General features: G+C 49.5%; 1 protein-coding gene across 2 annotated transcripts in view; it reads right to left on the bottom strand.

The window, feature by feature from the left end:
• SH3RF3 (SH3 domain containing ring finger 3) overlaps window positions 1–24,530 on the bottom strand; it is a 315,735-nt gene that overhangs the window by 57,529 nt on the left and 233,676 nt on the right. Inside the window, exons 5-7 of one of the 2 annotated variants that reach the window (XM_012737611.3) lie at window positions 23,603–23,706; window positions 8,577–8,747; window positions 4,337–4,587 (exon numbers count right to left, since the gene is read on the bottom strand). In XM_012737611.3, coding sequence (XP_012593065.2) covers window positions 4,337–4,587; window positions 8,577–8,747; window positions 23,603–23,706 — 526 coding nt within the window. The remainder of the gene's footprint in view (window positions 1–4,336; window positions 4,588–8,576; window positions 8,748–23,602; window positions 23,707–24,530) is intronic. The other variant, XM_076001083.1, reaches the window with a different exon arrangement.

The raw sequence follows: 24,530 nt of genomic DNA, 5'->3' as shown, positions 1-24,530 counted from the left end.
TCGCCACCACCCTCCTTTGTGACCCCCTTCCCCGACCTTACTCAGAGTCCACAGGCACCAGCCTCTGCACGCTCAGCCCCGCCCCCTCGCTCCCCTCACCCACCTGCCACAGCATGCTGAGTTCCACCCATCCTTCAGATTCAAGGTAAAGGCCTCACAGAGAACTGTCATCAACACACTGGACACTTCCTTCCACACTTTTGTTTCTTTATTTCAACTAAATAAAGTTATTCAAAATAAGGACTTGGTCTTTTTCGTCACCAGGGCTTTGCCCTTGCTAGTTCTTCTGCCCAGAGCTCCCTTTCTACTCTGTCTGCTTGATCTTTAAGATCCCAGGCACTACCACCTCCTCCTGAAAACTTCCACACAACTTTTCCCCACCCTTCTCCTACCTTCCTCCCCAGGCTGAACCAATTCTCTCTCCTCCACACTCTCTCGATGCCCTACCTGAGCCTGCTCTGCAGTGCTTTCCATCTATTGCAGAACTCTGTTTTCTTGCCTTTCTCTCGAACTGGGGCAGAAACGAGGTCCGCTGGTTCCTCTCTGTGTCTCCAGCCCCCAGCAGAGTGCCTTGTCTGTATCTAGCTCTTTCTTGGTGCTTTTGTTTTGCTGGTGAATACACAGCTGTGCTGGGCTCCTGCCCCTGCTAAGCACAGACCTGAGTACGTGAGGAACACTGGCGCTTTACAGGGGTGCTCTGCCCTTGGGAAAGGAGTTACATTAATCAAGTAGAACAAATCGTATTGGACGCTGTGGCCAATGCAATTAAGCCTTTGTCAAACTGCCTGACTTTGGCTTAGATGAGAACATTGATGAAATGCCTCCCAACTGCCGGGCTGGGGTCTGCTGAAATGGGCAATTACTGCAGAGAACAATCCATTACTTGTACTGTCAACAGTGTTTTTTTCTTTCTCTCTAAATGCAGAATGAAGTGGAAAATGCTGCGGGAATGCAGTGGCATTTAATTTACTGATACAGCTCAGTAGGAGCCACTCTTTAACCTGGCTGTGACAGCACTGACGTGGGCTGGGACACACCCGGGGAGCCCTTTAAACCACCCTGGGCCTTACTCTTCCTGTGTGCAAAATTAAACTGATGGAAGAGAATGCTTGCCATGCCATCCCGGTTACTATGGTGATCAAGGACTGAGACACAATGCCGCATTGCCCTGGCCATGCCAATTTCTTTTGATGCTGCTTGTTATTCCACAGAGGGAGAAATGACTGGCAGGGCTCCATTTCTTCTTTGAATTGGGACTGTTTCCAGCAAGGCTTGGCGTGGAAAGGCCATTATACTGGCTATTTTGTGCAGATAACTCAGGGCCACTGTGTGGGGGGCACACGCACTGCAGGGAGCAGGGCGGCTCAACCTTTCTGTGTCGGGGTGCACACAAGCCACACCGTATGAGATGTTTATAACCAGAGGGTCCTGGCCTGGAACTTTAGCTCCCCGGGTGCTGCCCAGTGCTCCAGGGGCTAAGGAGACCAGCATCTTGGCTACGTCTGGCCAGTCGGGGAGCTCAGCTCTAGATCACCTGATCACTTGCCTACTATGATGGCTGTGTCCCTGCCTACAGGCTACCAATCAACACCAGCATAGCAACTTAAACCACACTGTAGGTGTGGCTGGCCAGAAGGTGGTGGCCTGCGGGTGAGGCCCCGGCACCAGTGAGTATTGCTGCAGAGCTCTGTCGTGTAGAGACAGCGAATTCTTCCCCAGGGCCCCATAGGCCAGGGATGCAAAAACACAGAACTCATTCTTGGCTAATTTAAGCAAAATATTAACAGATACATATGAAAGAAGAGCAGGCACGTACAGAATTTCTGGGATGGCAGAGTCAGTCTTGGAGGGCAGTGCCCAGCCCACTTAAGAGGATTTCCTGGTGCTAAATCCTCTACTGCTGGACACAGACACCAAACAGGCTGAGGCCGGACACTGGGCACCCAAAGTCACCCTGCACCCAGCACAATGCCAGGCACCGGGACCCAGACATCCACCTGATTCCCCTGAAAAGCTAGATGTTTCACCACTGCCTTCAGCCCAGAAGGGATCTACAGGGCACCTCATGATTTTGTCTTCTGCATGGCAGTCGCTGCAGGACCCAGAGTCAGTTCCTCATCTCCCCCATGGGGGGGGGCAGGATTCGTGACGCTGGAGATGAGCCCCACTAGGGAGCTGCTCTGAATTGGCCAGGGGCCACAGTGTGACAACTATACCCACTGCACCTTTCACAGCCACATCTCTAAGCCTAGTGCATCATCTTCCCCCATGAGCCAGTTCCCTTCTGGAATCTTCTAGGACAGGGGAAGCCACTGTCATTCTCCCAGCTACCCAGTCCGTAAACCTGGACACTGGATTTGGTTCCCTGGCCCCCCTGGGCACTTCCGTTCAGCCCATCCCAGTTCATAAGCATTTTGCCAACTACCCATCATTTTCTGTGCCAGCGCTGCAGCCCACCTGGGTGCAGGTCCCTTGCTGCTGCTCACCTTTCCCAGGTACCAGGAGTTGACTTCCTGCCCTACCAGACTGCGTCACAATAACCCTTCTTTCACGCCGTGCCTGGTGATGGGGGGAGCAGCATTGTTCCCCCTGCTTAAAATCCCTCACTGGGTACCCACTGCCTTTAAGACAGATTTCTGCCCCCTTAGATCCTTTGGTAACAATTTCTATTTACTTTTTTGATTTTCATGCATTGAGTACTCAAGTAATAATATTCTTATTCTCCCACAGAACAATCAAAATAGCAACAATGCACTGAGCACGTACTAAGCACCCTGCTAGGCAGTCCTCACACAGCCGCCCCAAGGGGAGCCCCATTTACATTCCTTATAGAGGGGAAACGGAGGCCCTGGCATTAGAGCTCAGGTGTGTCTGGCCCCAAGCACAGGCCTCAGGCAGGTGTCTGTGCTCTGCTGTGACTGAGTTACTGCAGCTGGTGATGAGACACGCTCTCCCCTTCTGTTCATTTCCTTCTGCCTCGTGTGTGCCTGCTTCCATTCCTGCCTCAGTGGCACTGTGCTGCTCACTAGTGGAGCTGCCCCTATGGGGAGCCCTGCCTGCTCCCCAGCCCCTTGTCCAGGTGCCCCTTGACAAGCCTCTGCTTCCCTGACAGTCAGTTGGGCAGTCGGTCTGTCAGGCAGCTGAGAATAGGGCTAGCGTCTTGCTCTGCAGCAGGCACAGAGACTGGAGCGGACGAGCCTAGAAAACTCTCGAAGTGGCTTACACTCAGCGCAGCCTTTCCCGCCAGGGCCGGGCAGTTCTTCCTGCCCCACGTAAACCTGAAGGGGCTTTCGTGTGGGAATGTGCAGGCTACCTTCCCTGGTGGCAGAAGGCTCTGTGGGTGGGCAAGCAGTGTGTGTGTGGGGGTGATCCCCCCACCCCCTGTCCATCAGCTGTGGTCTGGAGGACACAGGCCCCCGCTGTGCCAAGCACCACCTTTCCACACTCGAGGGCTGCTTTCTGGAGCACTTCCAACCATCACCTGCTGCTTGCCTAGTCCAAAAAACAGTACCTTTTATTGCTCCAAACAATTTACGTTCTTTCTACCCTTTTAGCCTCACTTTGAGAAGAAGAGAGATGATTTCTGAAGGGACAGAGTTGGGTGGGGACAGACATTCTGTGCTAGCTCCGCCTGCCCTGGGGTACTCTCGGGGCACTGCCGGCGACACTGGCTCCACGGTGTTGCAAGGTGCACGCCAGGCCCTCCCACAGCCTCCTCGAGTCAAGCTTCAGCAGTTCTTTATCAGCTCGACACTAAGTTTCCAACCAAGATGTGCTGACCGTCTTAATGCCTTTAAGGCCCACCCCATGATTTCTTTCCATCTGACACTATCCCAGGGGCAACCTGGTTTTTCCATATGTTCTGTCACCCTATCCATGGATGACGCTGCCAGGACAGTGAAGGGTCAATGCTCACCATTCCTTTCAGCCACCTCTGGACCCAAGTCTCCCCCAGGCCCCGTCCTGGGAGATCCTGCTGGCTGGGAGCCCTGCAGTGCCCGGCAGACGTAAGGCCCATGTGGCCATAGTCGTTCGTGGGGGAGGCATGCAAAGGCGCCAAAATTAATCTCATGAGTCCACGTGGTCCACTTGCCACAATGAAATGTGTAAATATTTGTAAACTCTCTAATCTATTTCAGCTGCCAGGATAGGGTAATGTGATAAATCAAGCAAACTTCCTGGAGATCAGCAGAGGTTCACGGTTATGATAAGCAAATACCACCCACCCCGCTGTGGAATGCTGGATCCTGGGCCAACACAGATCTCATGGCTTGTGTCCCAGAAAGCCCCTTGTCGATGTCCCGGCAGGGGAGGCCCTGCGAGTCTGTGTACGTACCTGTCGGGATGGTGCTCCGTGCTTGGCTGGCCGCCGGCTGGGCCACGTGCCGCAGACAGCTGCCCGTCGGAGGCGAGGCTGGGTGCTGGGTGTGGGCCGGGGGTGTGGTGATGGGCAGGGCGGGCCTGGTGGCAGTGGCTGGGCTGCTGAGGCTCCCACCTCCTGGGTGCATGGTTGTGGTTATCCCTTTGGCCAGTGGAGACCCTCCAACCACGTTATTCCGGGGTGGCCCAGCCCCTCCTACAGGAACCCTAGGAAATAAAGCAGAATCAGGTCTGGTGAGAGGTCGCAGATGCAGTCACACCACGCGGCCACATGGGCCACCTGCAAAGGCTCTTACCTACTGGCTCTGAGACACAAAGGCCAACTACTAGTCTAGGGGACAAAGTCCTAAGACAATCCTTGCAACTGGGCAGGAGGGCTCCCTTATAAAACCCTCATGGGGCTAACTCTCAATGTGAAATATTCAAGAACTAGCAAAAGAACCCCGAGAAGGGGAATGATCTCAACCAATCAAACATTTGTGTCCCAGAGCTACCACCTTAATTCCTGCTAACAAACAGCTGTGAGTCCCCAAACACATCCAGAAAGAACTAGTGACTCAGTTGTGTCCCAGGAGGCTTTGACGCAACCGGCGCGTGGCTGGGAAATGACGGCAAGGACACTGGCTCCCTCTGGGCACGGCTGCCACCTGCGTCTGTGGCCACTGGGAAAGGGCACACTGAGCGCGACCTCTTGAGGGGCATCCTGGAGCTTGCAGTTTCATACCAGAAACCGTGCCCTCTCGCCCCCAAGTTTCCAGATGAGACAGGAGGGACACAGCAACTTTGGACATGGGGCTTCCTCCTTCCCTCTACGTGTGTCTGCCCTAACTCCACGGGGTGTGGGGTACAGCAGGGTCTGGGGGCTTGGGTGCTTCTGTGGGCTCAGCTCCAGGGGGATGGGAATGTCTTCCACTTGTCCGAGAGCTGAGTAAATTCCTGTTCCTGTCCCTTCAGGATCTCAATGCATGAGCCAGCAGAGGCCACAGGTGGCAGAAACAGGCACTGCCCGCACCCCCCTCCCCCCAGCCCAGGTGCCACCACCTCCCTGTGGCCTCCACTGGGTAGGGGCTCCCCACACCGAATCAGGCTCCCGCACAGCAGCTGGGGGGGAGAAGGATCCCCCAGGAAAGGACTCGCCAGCCAAGGGACAGGGACAGCATCGTCTTCCTCAGCCCTCAGAGCTGTGCTGAAATGCTCTCTGGCAGCAGCCCTGGCAGCAGAACCGCCCAGACCATGGATTCTTAAATCCCACTGGTTGAGCTCACTTTCATGTGGGCAGATCAATAAAGTGGGCTCACAAATTATAGGTCACGGATTTGCAAGGTACCAGTGACGTGTCTGAGGACAACAGATGCAGATGCACATCTGCCTCTAGTGACAGTAGAAATCCTCTCCCTCTGCTCCACCAGCAGGTCAGTAAGGACGTGCTCGGCCTTGGTGGGTCCTGTCAGTACACAATTTCGCTGTGAACAGCCACGCGCTCCGGTCCCCCCACTTCGTTCGTAAATGAACTCGGAATGTCCTCCGAGGTCGTACAGCTGCCAAGACTGGTCTAAGTATTAGACTACTGCCCACCTACGCCCACCAGCACTACAGAGCGTTCCAGAATGACCTGAGTGCATGCGGCTGTGGGATCCGGGTCTGCCCAGTGCCCTGCGTAGGCACCGCTCCTCTGCTGGGTGGCTGGGGCAACTCCTGAAGAACAGCTGGGATTAGAGGAGGGACAGTCCAGACATCAGAGCTGTGGGCAGCTGCTGTTCTCCACCTGTGTGTAAAGACAGCCCAGCCTTCCTGTTCCGTGGTGAGCTGTGGATCCAAGGGAGGAGTCTGGGCCTCCAAACTCCGACCGGGGGCACCTGATGATTCCTTCTCTGAGGACCAGCGAGGACAGTCAGTGCGGTCACCAGGGCTAGATGGGAGAGGCCTTAACAGTTCTCCCTGGCTCTGAGCTTCTTCAGAAGACACACCTGGCTGCAGATGGAGAGGCCTCAAAGGAAGGTGAGCCACTGATGAGGTTACACGCAGAGGTGCAGCCAGGGGCCTCGGGCACCCGGAGAGCTCCTGTTCCGTTACCTGGAGATTCCTGCGTAACACAGTCTCTGGCAGTGGGGAGGACAGGCCTTGCAGAGGAACTTTGATCAGAACGACCAGATCTCATTTATTTATTCAAATTTCGTGTATTGTGCACCTAGTGTATGCCAATGGTATGCGAGGAGCCAGGGGTGCAAAGCAGGAGACGGCAACTGTGGCCCACACACCTGTAAGGGACCCTAACAAGCAGGACAGCCCACACAGAACAACTCTGTGGTCCGCAGTCATCCACCCTGACCACGGCACAGGGAGCGGGTGGCCGGGCATGGCTGCACATGTTACAGCAGGTGGACTTTGGACGCAGCTCTTGAAGGCTACGTGGGTGGAGCGTCACTCGGCGGGAGGAGGTGGGAAGGCAGCCCGAGCAAAGCCCCGTCACGACGCTGCCCTGTGCACCTCAGGAACAAGCGGCAGTCAGGCGGTGGAGGGTCCCGAGTGCCACACGAGGAAGCTGGACTCAGGCTGCAGGCTTTACGTTTCTGAAGGTCTGAGGACATGCGCAGGTGAGAGTAAGGGAAGAGTCAGAGGACAGAAACCGCTGCTGCTGTGAGGAAGAACCTGTCCTCCCCACCCAGGAGAAGGCCTGTGGCAGGTGATGTCCCCAGGCAAGAAGGTCAAGCCTAGGGGACACGGACACCCACCACCTCACGCTGCGTCTTCCTGGAGGGCGCCCGCTGGGCAGGGAGACCCCTAACCTGCAGGAGTGACCTGCCCGTTCCAGGAATGGCCATCTGATAAGGTGACGAGTGAGCCCAACTCTAGGCCGAGGCGTAAAGGACAGGCCCAGGGCAGTCGCAGGCTGAAAGAGCCAGCCCGTAAACACCAGCCGAGGAATCCAGAGTGGCTCTATCCCTCGGGGCTGCGCAGGCTGGGCCAGGCACCCACACCCGTGAGGGAGCCGGAGAGCCATGGGCTGCTCAGCCCCAGGAAGCCACTCCGCACAGGAGGCTGGGCTGGAGGCCGGGGCTGTCCTGAAACCTCTGCGTTTGCTTCTGGAGCTTCTCCTGCTGAGGGTCCTCCTTGTGCGTGCAGACCTCCTGGGCCTCGGGCCGACTATACTGGGCACCTGACCAGAGGCACTGGCTGAAGGCCATGCTGAAACAACTCTGAAAGCGCGAGCCTGTCCAGCAATCAGTGCAAGAGCGATCCATTATTCAATTTTTTTTCATAGCTGCCTTGCTCCGAAGATATGGAAACCCAATGGCCATTCCTTGTCTTTCTCCTCACATCCTGCAGTGTCAACACAGGACTGTGCCTACGAGGGGCTTCTGCGAGTCAGGCTAACCGAATACAACCAGGCAGTGGACCCTCACCTCAATGGAATATTCTCACACAATTCTCATTATCTTTTTAGTGAATCTTTAAAATTATGTTTTCTATTTTATAAAAGTAATATAACAAAGTATTTATTAAATGCTGGAAAGCACACAGAAGAAAAAATAATTGCCTGTAATACTATCATTCAATGACAATTGTTAACTTTTGAGAACATGCTACTTTTCCTTTGCATATATGTGTATGTGTGTTTTACATATAACACATCTTTGATACACATGCACTGCATACACATACACTGTACTCACTAGTGTATGTACTCACAAACAGATACTATATACACATGAAAACACTGTGCACACTAAACATGCATGCATGCTGCACTCATACTGTACATACATGTACATACTATACATGTATGCATGTTGTGCTAATGCTATACACACATGAACACATATGTCTATGCACATGGCACACACACTGTATATACATGTGTGCACACACACTGTCCTCACACACAAGCACACATGCACACTTGAGACCGCACTCTCTGGTGTCTTTCCTGTCCCCTCTGCTCCTGTCCCTGTTCTTCTCCCTGGGGTGGCTGGTGTCTACTGAGGGAAAGCCACGCAACCCAGCTCGGAAGGTGAATCTCTGGCTCAGGGACACTCTCAGCCCATGGGAGCTAAGCCACGCAGCACTGGTGGCCTCGCAGCCTTCTGGACTGGGTGTTTCCGGGTGACCCAGCCCACAGCGTGGCTTCCAGCAGTGGCGACAACATCAGAGGAATGCAGGCCTCACTTCCTCCTGGCCCAGGATGCCACCCTCACCTGGAGACGGGCGTCACGTAGTTTCCAGGGAACACCCCAGAGACCCCGGTCCTCAGGGACGCCCCCTTGAACCAGCCGTCCTGACACTTCTCGAGGACCCGGTACATCTCGCCCTTGTGCAGCTCCAGCTCGTCGCTCTTCTGGGGCTTGTAGGCGTAGAGCGCCAGGTACCTGTGGGCAGAGGATGAGCCCAGTCAGCGGATGCCCCCTGGGAGTGCAGTGCTGGCCAGCATCGCCCGGGACACGCGGGAGCTCATCTTAGGATGAATCCAACCTAAAAAGAGTCGCTGAGAAGGGGGACTCTACAGTTTATTGAGACTTACACACCTCCCCCCGGCTCACTCTGGGGCGGGGAGGGTGCTCCCTGGCCCATAAGTCCTGGCACTTGGGAGCTGCCCAGCAGGGGAGGGACACAGCCCATACCCCACAGCTCTGCGAAGACTGCACCTGCCCGCGGGACAGACAGGATGGCAGCACAGTCAGGCAAAGTGGGACCCCCGGAACAGCATTCCAGGGGCCAGGTCTTTGGACCTCACATTTTTTTTCTATTCTTCACATTGTCTAAAGTCTGATGCTCTGAGCAAGAGGAAATCATAGGTAAAACTGACGTGCTAAGACAGTCTTAGGCTGGGCTTCCTCCTTTAATCCAACCTGGCCTGGTTTTCCTGCCTGGCTCACCCAACCAATCTGAGCTGGAAGACACATTGGAGGTCCTTTTAAAAGGAAAGGTAGTCAGTCTAGTTAGAGAATTCTTGATTGTACACTTCCTTGCAGTATTTGCACCATGACGAATTATTTGACTTCTACTTTTCTCTTAAGCCTTATTTGCAGATGAGGAAACAACAAACTTGGCGGTAAAAGCCACTCTTACAAAACACCTCACAGTATCTGGATACCTTGCACTTACAAGGACTCGTAAGCACTTGCACAAGTGCTCTGCTGTTTTTGGGATTTGGGGAAGGTTGGCTTTGGACCCAGGGAGAGAACTGAGCAGATAATTGTACATGCCCACCAGATCCAGCCAGGAGAGACGGTGGGGACCTCAGTTCAACAAAGGACCAAGGATGAATTGTAGAGAAGCGTCATCCGCGGATCTTGTGCCATGTTGCCCCATCCAGGACAGTGTGTTCCGGGGCTCATGCACAGCAGCAGGGCTCTGAGGGGTGGGGGCTCACAGACACCCCAGAGCACCCTCCTGACACGGGGAGGGGGGCCTTCCTAGCAGATGAAAACAGAAACAGGATGTGCTCACCAGGGTTCAAGCAGGAAGAAAAGAGGCCCCATGAGGAATATTCTAGTAGAGACTAGGAATTCCTTAGCCTGGAAATGAAATCTGCTACCTGTTCCCACGACCCTATGAAGGGAGCCTTTCCTGGGATGGGGGGGTTGTTTACTTCCTTTGTTTACAGGCCCCCCACTGCCTTCCTGTAGGGGTCCTGCACCTTTCCTTCTTTCCTGTTTGAAAAGACAAACCCTGACATTTAGGAGGGACTCTGGGCTTCAGGGAGGATAAACAAAGCCACCAGCAGGGGACCCCTCCCTCATAAAGGTTCACATTTTCTATGCTACTGTCCAGGTGACCTAAAGAGGACCCCGATATGACTCTGTTTCCACATTTGCTGACTCTCAGGAGCTCTCTGATGGCCACAGAGGGAACACTACACATGGAAGGGTCAGGTGAAGATGCACTTAACACACTGAAGGTGTGTGTGCCCGAGGAGTGCACAGAGGGCTGTCTGGGGGAGCTGTCTGGGGGGGCTGGCTGGGGGTTGCAGCTTCCACAGGTTCCCCCCCAGGCCAAGGAAGGCAGAAAAGGAAAGGAAACAGCAGAGTCCGTGGGATCCGAGGGAGGCTTTTGACTTGATAAAAATGATCCATGAAGTTTTGCGCCTGCTCTCGTGGAAATATAACTGAAGCGTAAATCCTGCTGCAGTTCACCTTGTCCTGTGAGGGTCCATGCCTGGGAACACTCCGATCTTCTGGCCATGTGCAGAGTGCCAGGTGGGGTCAGACCTGCCGCACAGCTCCTGGGGCTGGGCTCTGCCCTCCATCCTGTCCGGTGCCTACTGCCCAGGTGGAGCTGGGCACGGCCTGTACTTCTGCAGAGGCCCCTCTGGCTGGCGCTGGCTTGTGGTCCCTGCCCGGGCAGGGCCAGTCCTTGCCCCACTTCCTCCTCCTGTTGGACTCTTCCTCCTGCCGTCACCTCGTCCTGGCGCCACCCCTCCAGTATGGCCTCAACCCTCAGTGACCCATGCAGGTCATCTCTGCTGCCAGAACTCTCCGGCGGCTTCACTGGAGCTCCGCTTTCTTGAGGGCGGTTTCCAAGTGGCTCCTCCACGCACAGAAGTCCTAAGGCAGCGACCTCTTGAATGCCAGCGTAGGGAGGCTAAAGTCCCTCCTCCTACTCTCATGTACCTGCCTTCCGGACACGTTGCTGTGAGGCTGTTCCCTTGGGGCAGAGCTTCTCCACAGCAGGGCTCTGCCCGCTGACTGGTCCCGGCCACCTCCCGGGGCCAAGCGTGGGCCGCGCAGGCTGGCTTCCCTCTAACGTGCCCCGAACACACACACGGGCTTCCTCGTCAGGACCTCGGCACGCATGCGCCCTCTCTCCGGAGCGCTCCCCACACACTGGGTGCTCCACGAGGGCCATGGGGGTATCTGTTTGCCCACTGCTCTCTCCCCAGGACCTGGAACAGTATCTGCCACGTGATGGATTCTCAATAAATATTTGTTGAAAGAAAGATTAAATAGGGGCCCTGGTATTGAGGCTAAGATCGCTGAGGGAGAAAGTGTGTTGTGTGTGGTGTGTGGGGGCCCTGGTATTGAGGCTAAGATCGCTGAGGGAGAAAGTGTGTTGTGTGTGGTGTGTGGTGGGCATGTGTGTGGTGTGTGTGTGTGCACACACATGGGAGTGCAGCCCTGTGAATCGTGGCGCTGCTTCCCAGAGCAGGAGGGACCCACCTCCAAGCCACCTGCCAAATGCAAGCTGTCCAGAGAGGACAGAGCTTTGCAGCTTCAAAGGCACCTGCCCACACTTGGACTGGGTGAGGGGATGTCACTTTCCCAGCTGGGGATTCACACGCCAGATTTTAAAAACAAAGTGAGGTAAGCAGCTGTGATAAATTCCCCGCAGTCATCTGAATTGGTGCACAGTCACGTTTGTGATCCTGGGGAAGCAGCCATCAAATAATTGAAAGCTAATTTCCTTTTGGGCACGAGTTGATTATCTTTCACTTAGTATTTTAGGATCCTATGTCATTTAATGGGACAAGGACTTTGTGCTTACTTCTCAACATAAGAGGGGAGATTCCATCCTTCCTGTCAACATAAAAATGAAGACTTTTTATATCGGAGGCCTCAAGTCATCTTAAGACCTTTCAGACAGAAAAGGATTCTTTCAAACTTCTGTTTTTGTTTTAAATAAACACATAATTCCTAATGAAATAATAAAGGCAGGAAAATGGAAAACCAAAGGTGAACTTGGCCAAGCACCTGCTGCCCACTCTGTCCAACTTGAACTGAGTGTGCGGGCCACACTGCCCGGAGCAGGCCACCAGCCCGGCTCGCGCCCTCACACCTTCAGCTCAGATGTGTTGAGAGACAGCATCGCTAGGTTTGCAACAGAGACGGATCTGGATTTTATGCTATAGTAAGCCTCTTCACACAGCAAGTCTAGATTCTTAGGAGTAAGGAGTTTCAGGTATTTTATTAGATGCTCAGTGATACAGATCCCCTCTGTGCCAATACTGGGCAGGGGAGACAAGTCCTTTCCAGATGCCATCACCCTGAGGGACGACACGCTCCTCCTTCTCAAAGCACTGTCATCAGTTCCATAACCTTCCCTGCACCCTTATTTGTAAGGTGTTGCTGCCTGGGGTGGCCCCAGGACAGCAGTGCAGAGTTGTGCTCCTGCTGCAGGTGCCTGGCTGCCAGGTGAGACAGAAGAAGGACAGGAAACCCACTGTGCCACGTGCCAGACACTCACACGTCTCACCCAAACTCCACAACAACCCTGAGGTTTCACAGCTGCAGAACTAAGGCTGCAAAGGATGGGCCATCTGTCTGTGTTCATGCATATTCAGAGGCAGGGCCGGGGCTGCAGCGCCAGGACCTGTCGGCACGGCCCAGGGACACAGCTGGGGCACTGTTAGATGCTGCAGGCCCTGCCAAGGCGTGGCCTGGGTGAGGATGGGTTCTGGGGTCAGGGGACACCCACCCCTCGCTCTGGGTGCAGGCCCTGTGTGGCCCACTCTGTAGGGAGGTGCTGTACCAACTTGCACCAGGGCACCAGGGCACTTGTCTTTTCATCTTTCAGTTCCTCCTGTCCAGTGAGGAATCCTTCCTCTGGTCTCAACATTCCAAGTTAGGTGTGGGCTGCCGGGGGAACCACGATGTAGATAAGCCTGATTTCAACTTGAAAACTCTCTTCCCTGCCGACTTTTTCCTTTGGGTGCCTCAGAGGGGAAACCAAAAGCAGATGCATCTGCCGGGTCTGTTTCCGTGTGTGGCGCCTGCCCAGATGGCGTCTGGGTGGGGCACTGGCTGGGGGCGGGGGCGGTTGTCATCTGCATTTGCTTTCTTCTCCCGGGGAATCCAGAGAAATCCCGATGGACCACACCACAGAGAGCAGCTGGCCCCCTGCGCTGCTAGCTTCCAGGCTCAGAGTGGCAGCCACTGCACGTCCCGTCACCCCCACTTTCCCACCAACACCTCCAGTCTTTTGCCTGGGGTGGACAGCACCCCTGGAGCTCAGGGCAGCCAGCCGGTCCTCACGGGGCACCTGCCGGGCACAGGGCTCTCATCCTCGGGCCCAACTCTCACTTTCCATTTGCTCCCAAACGCCTTGGCAGCCTAACACAGGCCTCCATGCTGCACTCTGGGCAGCTCCACGATGCATCAAGGCCAGCGGGGCGCCCTCCAAGCTTGTGACCTCTGCAGATTCTCCCAGGTGGGCACTAAAATACCTTACTTAAGGCAATGGTAGATTTAAGGCTCCAAGAGCCCTCTGCACCCACCCTGTAGGCTGGATGGGGCTTTCTTGCCAGTTAGAAAAAGGCACCTTCTGTGGGCAGGTGGTGGGAGAACACGTGGGGCCTCCTCCAGGCAGCAGTGGCCCCTGTAGGGGTGCACCAGGCATGGAGTTGGGGTTCGCCAGGTGCCCAACGCCTGGGACCGTGCACTGACTGGCCAGGCCCTGGCTGGGCTGACTCGGCTGGGCCTCACGCGCGTCTGCTTTCACGTGCATCCTGGTGGAAATGTCTGAGCACAGCCACCGCTCGCCGCGTTACCGGCTTATTCCTGTAGCACGATCTCCGCTTGCTGCTGCTTGTTGGCAGGTTCCCTCCACTCTAATCACGGAGTGAATCAAGGTATTTCAGAGCCTTCACTGACTTAGCACCCTCTCTCCTCTAGATGGTGGCTTGCTCAGGTTTCTTCCAAAATGAGTAAAAGATTCTTTCCCATTCCTGCCACAAGAAGTCCTGCCCCTCTTGCTCTGCCTCTTGCCAGGCCTACACCAGTTCAGGCTGGGGAGATGGGTGCCCACTCACTGACTCTTCCACTCAGAGGATGTCCCCAGGTGACAGGCAGGTGCCACAGCTGGTGAGGGTCATGCATAAAGAGCCTGCCCAAGAGCACCCACACCTGGGGGAGACAGGACAGCAAGGGTGCTGGCAGGTCTACACGGTAAGTCCCCCCAAAAGGCTGACACAGGCTCGGGAGCTGTGGCAGCTGACAGTGGGCACAGACATTCAGAGGAGAGTGTGGGAACCTCTGGGGATTGTGGCTGTGGCCCCAGAGTGGCCAGCCACCTGAGCACTGCGGCCTCTGCCCCTTCTCTGAGTGCCAACGACATGCTCTGGCCCAACCTGGTCAGCCTGGCCTGGAAGCCACTTAGTTCTCCCAGATCTTCTGAATTCCCGGGATCCCACAGGCAGCCTCCTGGGTGAGACGGGGTCCCACCAGGCAGAACCCAGTGCGGGGAGCATGGATGGAAGGCCTTGGGATTGTGTGGCTGTGAGGCCAGGTTGCAGGCTGGTGTCCTTCCCACACTGAGCATCTGAGACACCTGCCTGTGGGGGCCAGTGGCATTCGCCTCACCTGGAGAAATGCAAATTCTGGGCCTCCCGCCAGAACTCCTGGGGTAAGACCCAGCAATCTGTGCTTCAACAAGCCCTCCAGGTACAGGCACATCTCAAAGAGACTGTGGTTTTAGTTCCAGACCATGCCAATAAAGGGAATATTGCAATAAAGTGAGTCACACAAAATTTTTAGTTTTCCAGTGTATGATACAGGGTGTCCCAAGAGTGACCATACATAGGAAAAATGGGAAATTGTAGCTAAATGTGCCATTATTTACACAATGTTCATTACAAAATTTTTCCTTTGTAGTCTCCATACAAAGGAAAATGGTGACTTTGGAGATACCGTGTATATAAAAATTATGTTTACACTATACTGTATTATAGTCTATTAAATGTGCAATAGCATTACATCTAAAAAAAACCCCAATGTACATACCTTAATTTAAAAAGAATTTATTGCTAAAAATTGCTAATGATTATCTGAGCCTTCAGCAAGTTGTAATGTCTTTGCTAGTCGAGGGCTTTGCTTTAATGTTGATGATGCTGACAGATTAGGGTGGCGGTTGATGAAGGTTGGGGTGGCTGTGGCAATTTCTTGAAATAAGACAACAGTGAAGTTTGCTGCATTGATTAATTCTTCCTTTCATGAGAAATTTCTCTGTAGCATGTGATGCTGTTTGATAGCATTTTGCCCACAGTAGAACTTCTTTCAGGATTGTAGTCAATCCTCCCAAACACTGCCCCTGCTTTATCAACTAAGTTTGTGTAGTATTTTAAATCATTTGTTGTCATTTCCACAGTGGTCTCAGCATCTTCACCAGGAGTAGATTCCATTTCAAGAAATCACTTTCTTTGCTCACCCATTAGAAGCAACTCCTCATCCATTCAAGTTTTATCATGAGATTGCAGCAGTTCAGTCACATCTTCAGGCTCCACTTCTGATTCTAGTTCTCTTGCTATTTCCACCATATCTATAGTTACTTTGTCCACTGAAGTCTTGAATCCCTCCAGGTCATCCATGAGGGTTGGAATCAACTTTTTCCAAATCATTAATGTTCATATTTTGACCTCCTCCCATAAATCACAAATGTTCTTAATGGCATCTAGAATGGTGAATCCTTTCCAGAAGGCTTTCAATTTACTTTGGCCAGAACCATCAGAGAAATCACTATCTATGGCAGGTGTAGCCTTACAAAGGGTACTTCTTAAGTAAGATGACTTGAAAGTTTAAATTATGAATATTCCTTGATCCATGGGCTGAAGAATGAATGATGTGTTAGCAGGCATAAAAACAACGGGAAATTCCTGGATGCTGTCTTCTTCTAACATCAGGCTGTTTCATCTACATCAAATGCAGATAAAACAAATATCTATTGTTTAGTGCAACCACCTTCATCAGTTATCCTAACTAGATCTTCTGGATAATTTGTTGCAGTTTCTCCATCAGCATTTATGTTGTGGAGGTGGATTTTTTCCTGAAACCTCTGCCAGCTTCAAACTTCTCTTCTGAAGCTTCCTCACCTCTCTCGCTTTCACGGAACTGAAGAGGGTTAGGGCCTCGCTCTGGATTTGGCTTTGGCTTAAGCAATGTTGTGGCTGGTTTGATCTTCTACTCAGACCACTAAAACTTTTTCTATATCAGCAATAAGGCAGTTTCACTTTCTTACCATTCATGGTTCACTGGAGTAGCACTTTTCATTTCCTTCAAGAACTTTTCCTTTGCAATCACAGCTTGGCTAACTTTGTCATAAGATCCATAGCCTTTGGCCTGTCTCAGCTTTCCACATGCCTTCCTCACTAAGCTTCATCAGTCCTAGCTTTTGATTTAAAGTGAGATATGCATCTTCTCCTTTCATTTGAACGCTTAGAAGCCATTGTAAGGTTATTAACTGGCCTAATTCCAATATTGTTGTGTGTCAGGCAATGGTGAGACCCAAGGAGGGGAGATGGGCCAGTTGGTGGAGCAGTCAGAACACAAACAACATTTGTGAATTAATTTTGCCATCTTATCTGGGTGCCGTTTGTGGTGCCTGAAACAATTACAATAGCAGCATCAGAGATCACTGATCACCGTAACAGGTACAATAATAATGAAAAAGTTTAAAATATTTTTTCTTTTCTCCCTTTAATTATTATGGGTACGTAATAGTTATATATCTTTATAGGGTATATGCAATGTTTTTATACAGGCATATAGTGTGAATGAATCAAATCAGGATAATTGGGGAATCCATCACCTCAGGCATTTATCATTTCTTTGGGTTAGGAACATTCCAATTCTACTCTTTTCTTTATTTTAAAATGCATCCTAATTTATTGTTGATTGTAGTCACTTTGTTGTACTATCAAATATTATTAACTTTATCTAACTATCAAACTATATTTTTGTACCCATTAACCAGCCCCACTTTATCACCTACTCCCTGCTTCCCTTCTCATCCTCTGGTAGCCAACATTCTACTCAGTAATTTATTACTTATGAGATCAATTGTTTTGAATGTCTAGCTCGCCCACATAAGTGAGAACATACAAGATTTGTCTGTGCTTGGCTTCTCTCACTGAACATAATGTTCTCCAGTTCCATCCATGCTGTTGCAAATGGCAGGATTTCACTACTTTTGTGGCTATATAATATTCCATTGTGTATATGTTCCACAATTTCTTTATCCATTTATTCATCAATGGACACCTAGGCTGATTCAAAATCTTGCCTACTGTGAATAGTGCTGCAAACACAGGAGTGCAGATATCTTTTCAATGTACTGAATTCCCTTCCTTTGGATGTGTACCCAGCAGTGGGATTTCTGGGTCACATGGTAGTTCTTCTATTTTCAGTTTTTTGAGGAAGCTCTACACTGTTCTCTGTGGTGGTTGTACTAATTTACATTCCCACCAACAGTGTAAGAGGGTTCCCCTTTATTCACATCCTCACCAGCATTTGTTATTGCTTGTCTTTTTGATAAAAGCCATTTTGACTGGGGTGAGATGATACCTCATTGTAGTTTTGATTTGCAATTCTCTGATGACTAATGATGTTGAGCATTTTTTCATATACCTGTTGGCCATTTGTATGTCCTCTTTTGAGAAATGTCTGTTCAGCTCTTTTGCCCATTTTTAATCAGATTATTTGATTTTTTTTCCTTTTGAGTTGTTGGAACTCCTTATATATTCTAGTTGTTAATCCCTTGTCAGATGGATATTTTGTAAATATTTTCTCCCATAATGTGGGTTGCCTCTTTACTTTGTTAATTGTTTCCTTTGCCATGCAGAAGCTTTTTAGGTTGATGTGATCCCATTTGTCCAATTTTGCTTTGGTTGCCTATGCTTTGGGGAAGTCCTTGACCAGACCAATCTCCTCAAGTATTTCCCCAATGTTTTCTTTTAGTAGTTTCAGAGTTTCAGGTCTTAGATTTAAGTCTTTAATCCACTTTGATTTGTTTTTTATAGATGGTGGAAGATAAGGGTCTAGTTTTATTCTTCTGCATATGGATATCCACTTTTCCCAGTACCATTTATTGAAGAGACTGTCCTTTCCCCAATGTACAAATTTGGCACTTTTGTTGCAGATAAATTCACTATAGATGTGTGGATTTATTTCTGGATTCTCTATTCTGTTCCATTGGTCTATGTGTCTGTTTTTATGCCAGTACCATGCTGTTTTAAATACTACAATTCTGTAGTATAATTTGAAGTCAGGTAGTGTGATTCCTCCTGTTTTGTTCTTTTTGCTCAGGATGGCTTTGGCTATTCTGGATCTTTTGTGGTTCCATACAAATTTTAGGATTATTTTTTCTATGTCTGTGAAGAATGTCATTGGTGTTTTAATGGGGATTGCATTGACTCTGTACATTGCTTTGGGTAGTGTGGACATTTTAACAATATTGATTCTTCCAATCCATGAGCATGGAATATCTTTCCATTTTTTTGTATCCTCTTCAATTTCTTTCATCAATGTTTTATAGTTTTCATTATAGAGAACTTTCGCTTCTTTGGTTAAGTTTATTCCTAGGTATTTTATTTTATTTGTAGCTATTGTAAATGGTACTGCTTTCTTATTTTCTTTTTCAGATTGTTTATTGTTAGCATATAGAAATGCTATTGATTTTTGTATACTGATTTTGTATCCTGCAATTTTATTGATTTATCAGTTCTAATAGTTTTTTGTGGAGTCTTTAGGTTTCTCTAGATATAAGATCATATTATCTACAAATAAGGATATTTGACTGCTTCCTTTCCAATTTGGATGCCCTTTATTTCTTTCTCTTGCCTGACTGCTTTAGCTACTACTTCCAGTACTATGTTGAACAGTGGTGAAAGAGGGCATCCTTGTCTTGTTTCAGATCTTAGAGAAAAGGCTTTCAGTTTTTCCCCATTCAGTGTGATACTTCCTGTGGATCACATGTGGTTTTTATCATGTTGAGGTAAGTTCCCTCTATACGCAGTTTTTGAGGGTTTTTATCATGAAGGGATATTGAATTTTATCAAATGCTTCGCCAGCATCAATTGAAATGATCATGTGGTTTTGCCCCTCATTCTGTTGATATGATGTATCACACTGACAGATTTGTGTATGTTGAACCATCCTTGTATACCTGGGATGAATCCCACTTGATGGTGATGAATAATCTTTTTCTTGTGTTGTTGAATTTGGTTTGCTAGTATTTTGTTGAGGATTTTTGCATGCATGTTTGTCAGAGATATTGGCCTATAGTTTTATTTTTTTGTTGTGTCTTTGTTTGGTTTTGGTATCAGGACAATAGAGGCCTTGTAGAATGAGTTTGGGAGTATTTCCTCATCTTTGATTTGTTGGAATGGTTCAAGTAGTATTGGTATTAGTTCTTTTTTAACTACTTGGTAAAATTCAGCAGTGAAGTACTGAGTCCTGAGCTTTTATTTGATGGGAGACTTCTTATTATTGCTTCTATCTTGTTACTTGTTATTAGTTCATTCAGGTTTTGGATTTCTTCCTGATTCAATCTTGGTAGGTTGAATGTGTCTATGAATTTATCTATTTCTTCTATGTTTTCCAGTTTATTAGCATATAGTTGCTCATAGTAGTCTTTGATGATCCCTTATATTTCTGTAGTATCAGTTGTAATGGCTCCTTTTTCATCTCTGATTTGATTTTGAATAAAAATAAAATCTTCTTTCTTTGGCTAAAGATCTGTCAATTTTGTTTATCTTTTACAAAAACCAACTTTTCATTTTGGTGATTTTTTTTGTATTTGTTTGTTTCAATTTAATTTATTTCTGCACTAATATTTATTATTTCTTTTCTTCTACTAATTTTGGGTTTGGTTTGCACTTGTTTTTCTAGTTCTTTGAGATGCACTTTTAGGTTGTTTATTTGAAGCTTTTCTACTTTGTTGATGTCAGTACTTACTGATATAAACTCTCCTCTTCTTGCTTTTACTGTATGTTGTGTTTTCATTTGTCTCAAGAAATTTTTAAATTTCCTTCTTAATCTCTTCATGGACCCACTGATCACTCAGAAGCATATTGGTTAGTTTTCATATGTCTATATATTTTCTAATGTTCTTCTTATTATTCATTTCTAGTTTTATTCCATTGTTTTCAGAGAAAATACTTGGTATGATTGGAATTTTTAAAAATTTTTTAAGCCTTATTTTGTGGCTAACATGTGGTCTATCCTTGAAAATGATCCATGAGCTAAGGAGAATGTGAATTCTGAAACTGTTGGATAAAACATTCTGTAAATATCTATTAGGTCCATTGGTCTATAGTGCAGATTAAGTCCAATGTTCCTTTGTCCATTTTTTGTCTGGATGATCTATCCAATGCTGAAAGTGGAGTGTTGAGGTTTCCAGTGATTATTGTATTGGAGTCTATCTCTCTCTTTAGCTCTAATAATATTTACTTACCTTATATATCTGGGTGCTCCAGTATTAGATGCATATATATTTAGAATTGTTATATCCTCTTGCTGAATTGACTCTTTTAATCATTATACAATGACCTTCTTTGTCTCTTTTTAAAGATTTTGTCTTTACATGTATTGTATCTGATAGAAGCATAATTATTGCTGCTCTTTTTTGGTTTCCATTTGCATGAATGGAATATCTTTTTCCTTTATTTTCAGTCTTTATAGGTGAAGTGGGTTTCTTGCAGACAACATATAGTTGGCTCTTGCTTTTTTATCCTTCAGCCGCTCTATGTCTTTTGATTACAGAGTTTAGTCCATTAACATTTAATACTACTGATAGGTAAGGACCATCAAAACAAATGTTGGTGAGGTTGTGAGGAGGGCTACCCACAACCAAAGCAAGGCCTGTGGGGTTGTTTCACTTAGGACAGAGAGCATGTCTCATGTGACCAACGTTGACTGCCTGATCCAGAGACCCTGCTCTGCACACCAGCACTGGCGGATAAAAGCTGCCGACTGCTATTCCCTTGGGCTTCCCTTGCCCTGTCTGCAGGCCAGCCCCTCCCTCTGCCCCAAGAGTCTTTTTCTGGCCTCCTCCTCACCGCTTCAAGTCCCCCAGGCAGTGTCTGGGTGGTCACGTGCCTCAGGAGGCACCTGCTTTTCCCTGAGGCCTATTAATCACACCCATGTGATTACAGCAGTTTTCTTCTCTGGTGGCAAGATGACACCCAGTCCCTGGAGTGAGGCTGAGAGCCAAGAGGTTAGGCTGCCCTTGGTTCACAGGGACATGCCCAGGGCTAGGTGAGGCAGCTCCTTTCCCAGGGCCAGACAGGAGCCAGACCAAGATGTGTCCGTCTCTTCTTCCTCTGCCAAACTGCTGGAGATGACTCAGGTGGCTCCCACAGGGTGACCCTCCACCCCTCCCCACCTCCTCTGGTGCTTCGCACCCCGAGATGGCTCTAAGATGCCCGAGGAGAAGTGGAGGTGAGAATCAGATGCTCCCACGTCAGGGGCACCACACTCACAGTGTTCTCATTGGCCTTCGACCCTCTGGACAAACAGCTATGCCTGGAAGCATAGCCTCTAGGAGCAGACACTCAGGTTTCTGCCCTGTGAACTACAGCAGGTCAGCCAGAGAGTGGAATTCCCAATGTGGCAGGAGTGGAGAGGGGGGTGCAAGAGTGGGCAGTATCTCTGTGATGCGTAGCTGCCTCCATGCACTGGGTGGCCAAATGAAGACCCTTCTGTGTCTCAGGGCAGTGGAGCCCTTAGGAGACACATGCTATGGAAGCCTCTCACATGACAAAAGAAGGGGTGAAGAATGACATCCTGCCACCAGCCCTTGGCTGACTGCGTGGGATCAGCCCTCAGTCACGAGGGCTTGTATCTCGGGACACATGATGTGGTCAAACCCATGCAGTGATGAGGACCATAGAGGAAAATTTGACCTTTGAGGCAGCCCTCCCAGCTTTGCTCTAAATGGCGAGAGCTGATTCAGGAGCGTGGTCAGAAGACAGTATCTTCGTCCAGTGTTAATGAAAACTTGAATATCTGCCTTAAGACATCAGAAATGCAGCTTACTCAACTATGAGCCCCCAGGAAGCTGGGTGAAAAACAGGTAAATTTCAAATTCCTACAGTTAAGTTGGTTAATCACAGTGGGAGGATGTCGGAAGCTGTCCTGTCCACCCCAGATAAAGCCAAAGGTTTCCACTTGACCTAAAGAGGTGGTTAAGTGTGTAGCAGTAGTTAAGCAACTTCTAGGAGACCTTTTAAAGCTTGGCAAATTGCTGTTTCAAAAAGAATTTTTTTTTGTCTTAAACTATATCCCGTTCTCCAACTACACAGGTTCTGAGCATCCCTCTGACCCCAGATAGACAGACCTTTCTGAATTCATCATACTGCTTGCCTAATTCCTACGCTCCACCTTAAAACATTCATTCGAGTGACTGAACTCTGCCAAACACAAGAGCAGAAAGCAATCTAATTCTCCAGAACACTATTTAAATGGGGAATTTTTAAACTGCATATATCTTTTAAGAGCTATAATTTAACTGAGCAGATTTTCTAAACAAGATAAGCATCTCACTTCCTAGCAATGATTCATCTGGTTATATTCGGGGATGAGATGCAGCTGGCATGACTGGCACGGCTGTGACAGCGGCAGAAAAGCTGAGCTACTCTGAGCAGTTGGTAACCAGGGACTGCTGGGCTCCCAAGAGCAGCTCTGGTCTGACCACCTCCTCCCTCTCCAGGGCCACCCCAGACCGTCTCACGGGTCGTGGTCTGCTGCAAGCTATGCTTGGCTCCTCTCCTGATTGACCGGTGCCTATGTTGTCAAATATTTTGAACATCCCCCCTGCTTATAAGAAATATACTTACATAATGAGTGTGATGCACACCACCTGGAGGATGGACACGCTTGAAGCTCTTGACTCGAGCGGGGAGGGGTGGCAAGGGCAATATATGTAACCTTAACAACATTTGTACCCCCATAATATGATGAAGAAAAAAAAGTCATTTTAGCTATATTTCTAAGTACATATGCTAGTTTTTAAATTTTCTTACACTGTTTTCAGATAAGCATCCAGACAATAGTAAATGATAATAATAATGGACAGTATTATCTAATTACTGATTTTAATTATAATGGTTTGATTTTCTTATAGCTATTTTAAGTGGTTTCCAGCCATTTCTATTTTACTTAGTATCGTTTTCAGTACCTATGGATATGATCGCATGGTTTCCCTCCTTTAATATATTGATGTGATTGATTATATTGATAATTTTCCTGATCTTTAACTCTGTTTGCATCTCTGGAGTAAACTCTTTTGGTCAAAATGGAAAAAAAAAAAAAAAAGAAATGTCCTCGGGACAATGACATTAAAAAAAGTTGCTGGAATTTTGTTTTCCACACTCTCCTTCCAGCAGTGTTATCATACGCACACAACTGCCCTGACCAGATGGAAACACGCTGCGGAAACCACAGGTGCACACGCAAGTGTGGGCGGGCGGGAGGTGCCACAGGCGGGGACCCGACAGACACAAAGGGCAGCTCACACGTTGAGGGGCAGCTGGACCTTGGAAGGCGTGCCCTGCTCTCCGGCCATGGCAGCGGCCCTCGGGATGGCCGTGGGGGTGGATCCGGCCGAGGAGGAGGCGTCCTGGAAACAGACAAGAGGAGACAGGAGTGAGGGGACGAGACTTGCAGGGGGAAGCTTACGGGTAGGGTCCGGGTGGCGCGGACAGGCGCTTGCTCCTCCTCCGGCCGCCTGGCCCCTGAAACGCACAGGCCGAGCTTGCCTGGTTTGTTAAAATGTTTCTTTAGCCCACGGGAGGGAGCCTGGAGGCCAAGGACACCTGTCGCCTTCCGAGCAATTCAGGAAACATCCTCTGGCCTGCATCTAGAGATGGCCATGCTGGGACGCCTGGCTTTATTCTTAGCTCTTGAATGAATTATTCTTTTTGTTAAAGAACGTCCACACAAAGCCTTTCATGCTATGAAACATGAGCTTATTTGAAAACGGTGTCCCCAGGAACTGAAGATTGATCTCTAAAGAAAACTGGCCCTTTGGCTGCGGACCGAGCGGCAGTCCGCGGGGTCAGCATTCACAGGGCACAGCCCTGCCAGGACCCGAAGTGCTCAAAGTGTCACGTCTCCACTCGAGGAGGCCACCTAAGGAGTGGTCTGCTTTGAGGCTGTGCCTTCTCAGCACCAGGTGTGCTGAGTGCTCTGGGGGAAGAGGTCAAGGGCCAAGGGTAGGAATCTGGCAGCACCAAGGTCCTGCCGAGGAATTCCTGCATGGAGAATTCTTAGACCCAGCCCAGGAGGGGCAGCGCTGTCCCCAAACCCCCTCACAACCCAGCCCCCGTCCTGCCCCTGCCCTCCCCTGGGGCAGCCGTCCTGCCTTCCTGTTCAGAGGTATTGGATAGCACAGTGGGTTGAACTGTGTCCCAGTCCCAGCCCCTGGCACCTGTGAATGTGGCC

Source organism: Microcebus murinus, chromosome 3 (assembly GCF_040939455.1).
Source record: "Microcebus murinus isolate Inina chromosome 3, M.murinus_Inina_mat1.0, whole genome shotgun sequence".
NCBI classification, from domain to species: domain Eukaryota; kingdom Metazoa; phylum Chordata; class Mammalia; order Primates; family Cheirogaleidae; genus Microcebus; species Microcebus murinus.
The sequence above is the reverse complement of the archived record's forward strand: the minus strand, read 5'-3'. Positions and strand labels throughout refer to the sequence as shown.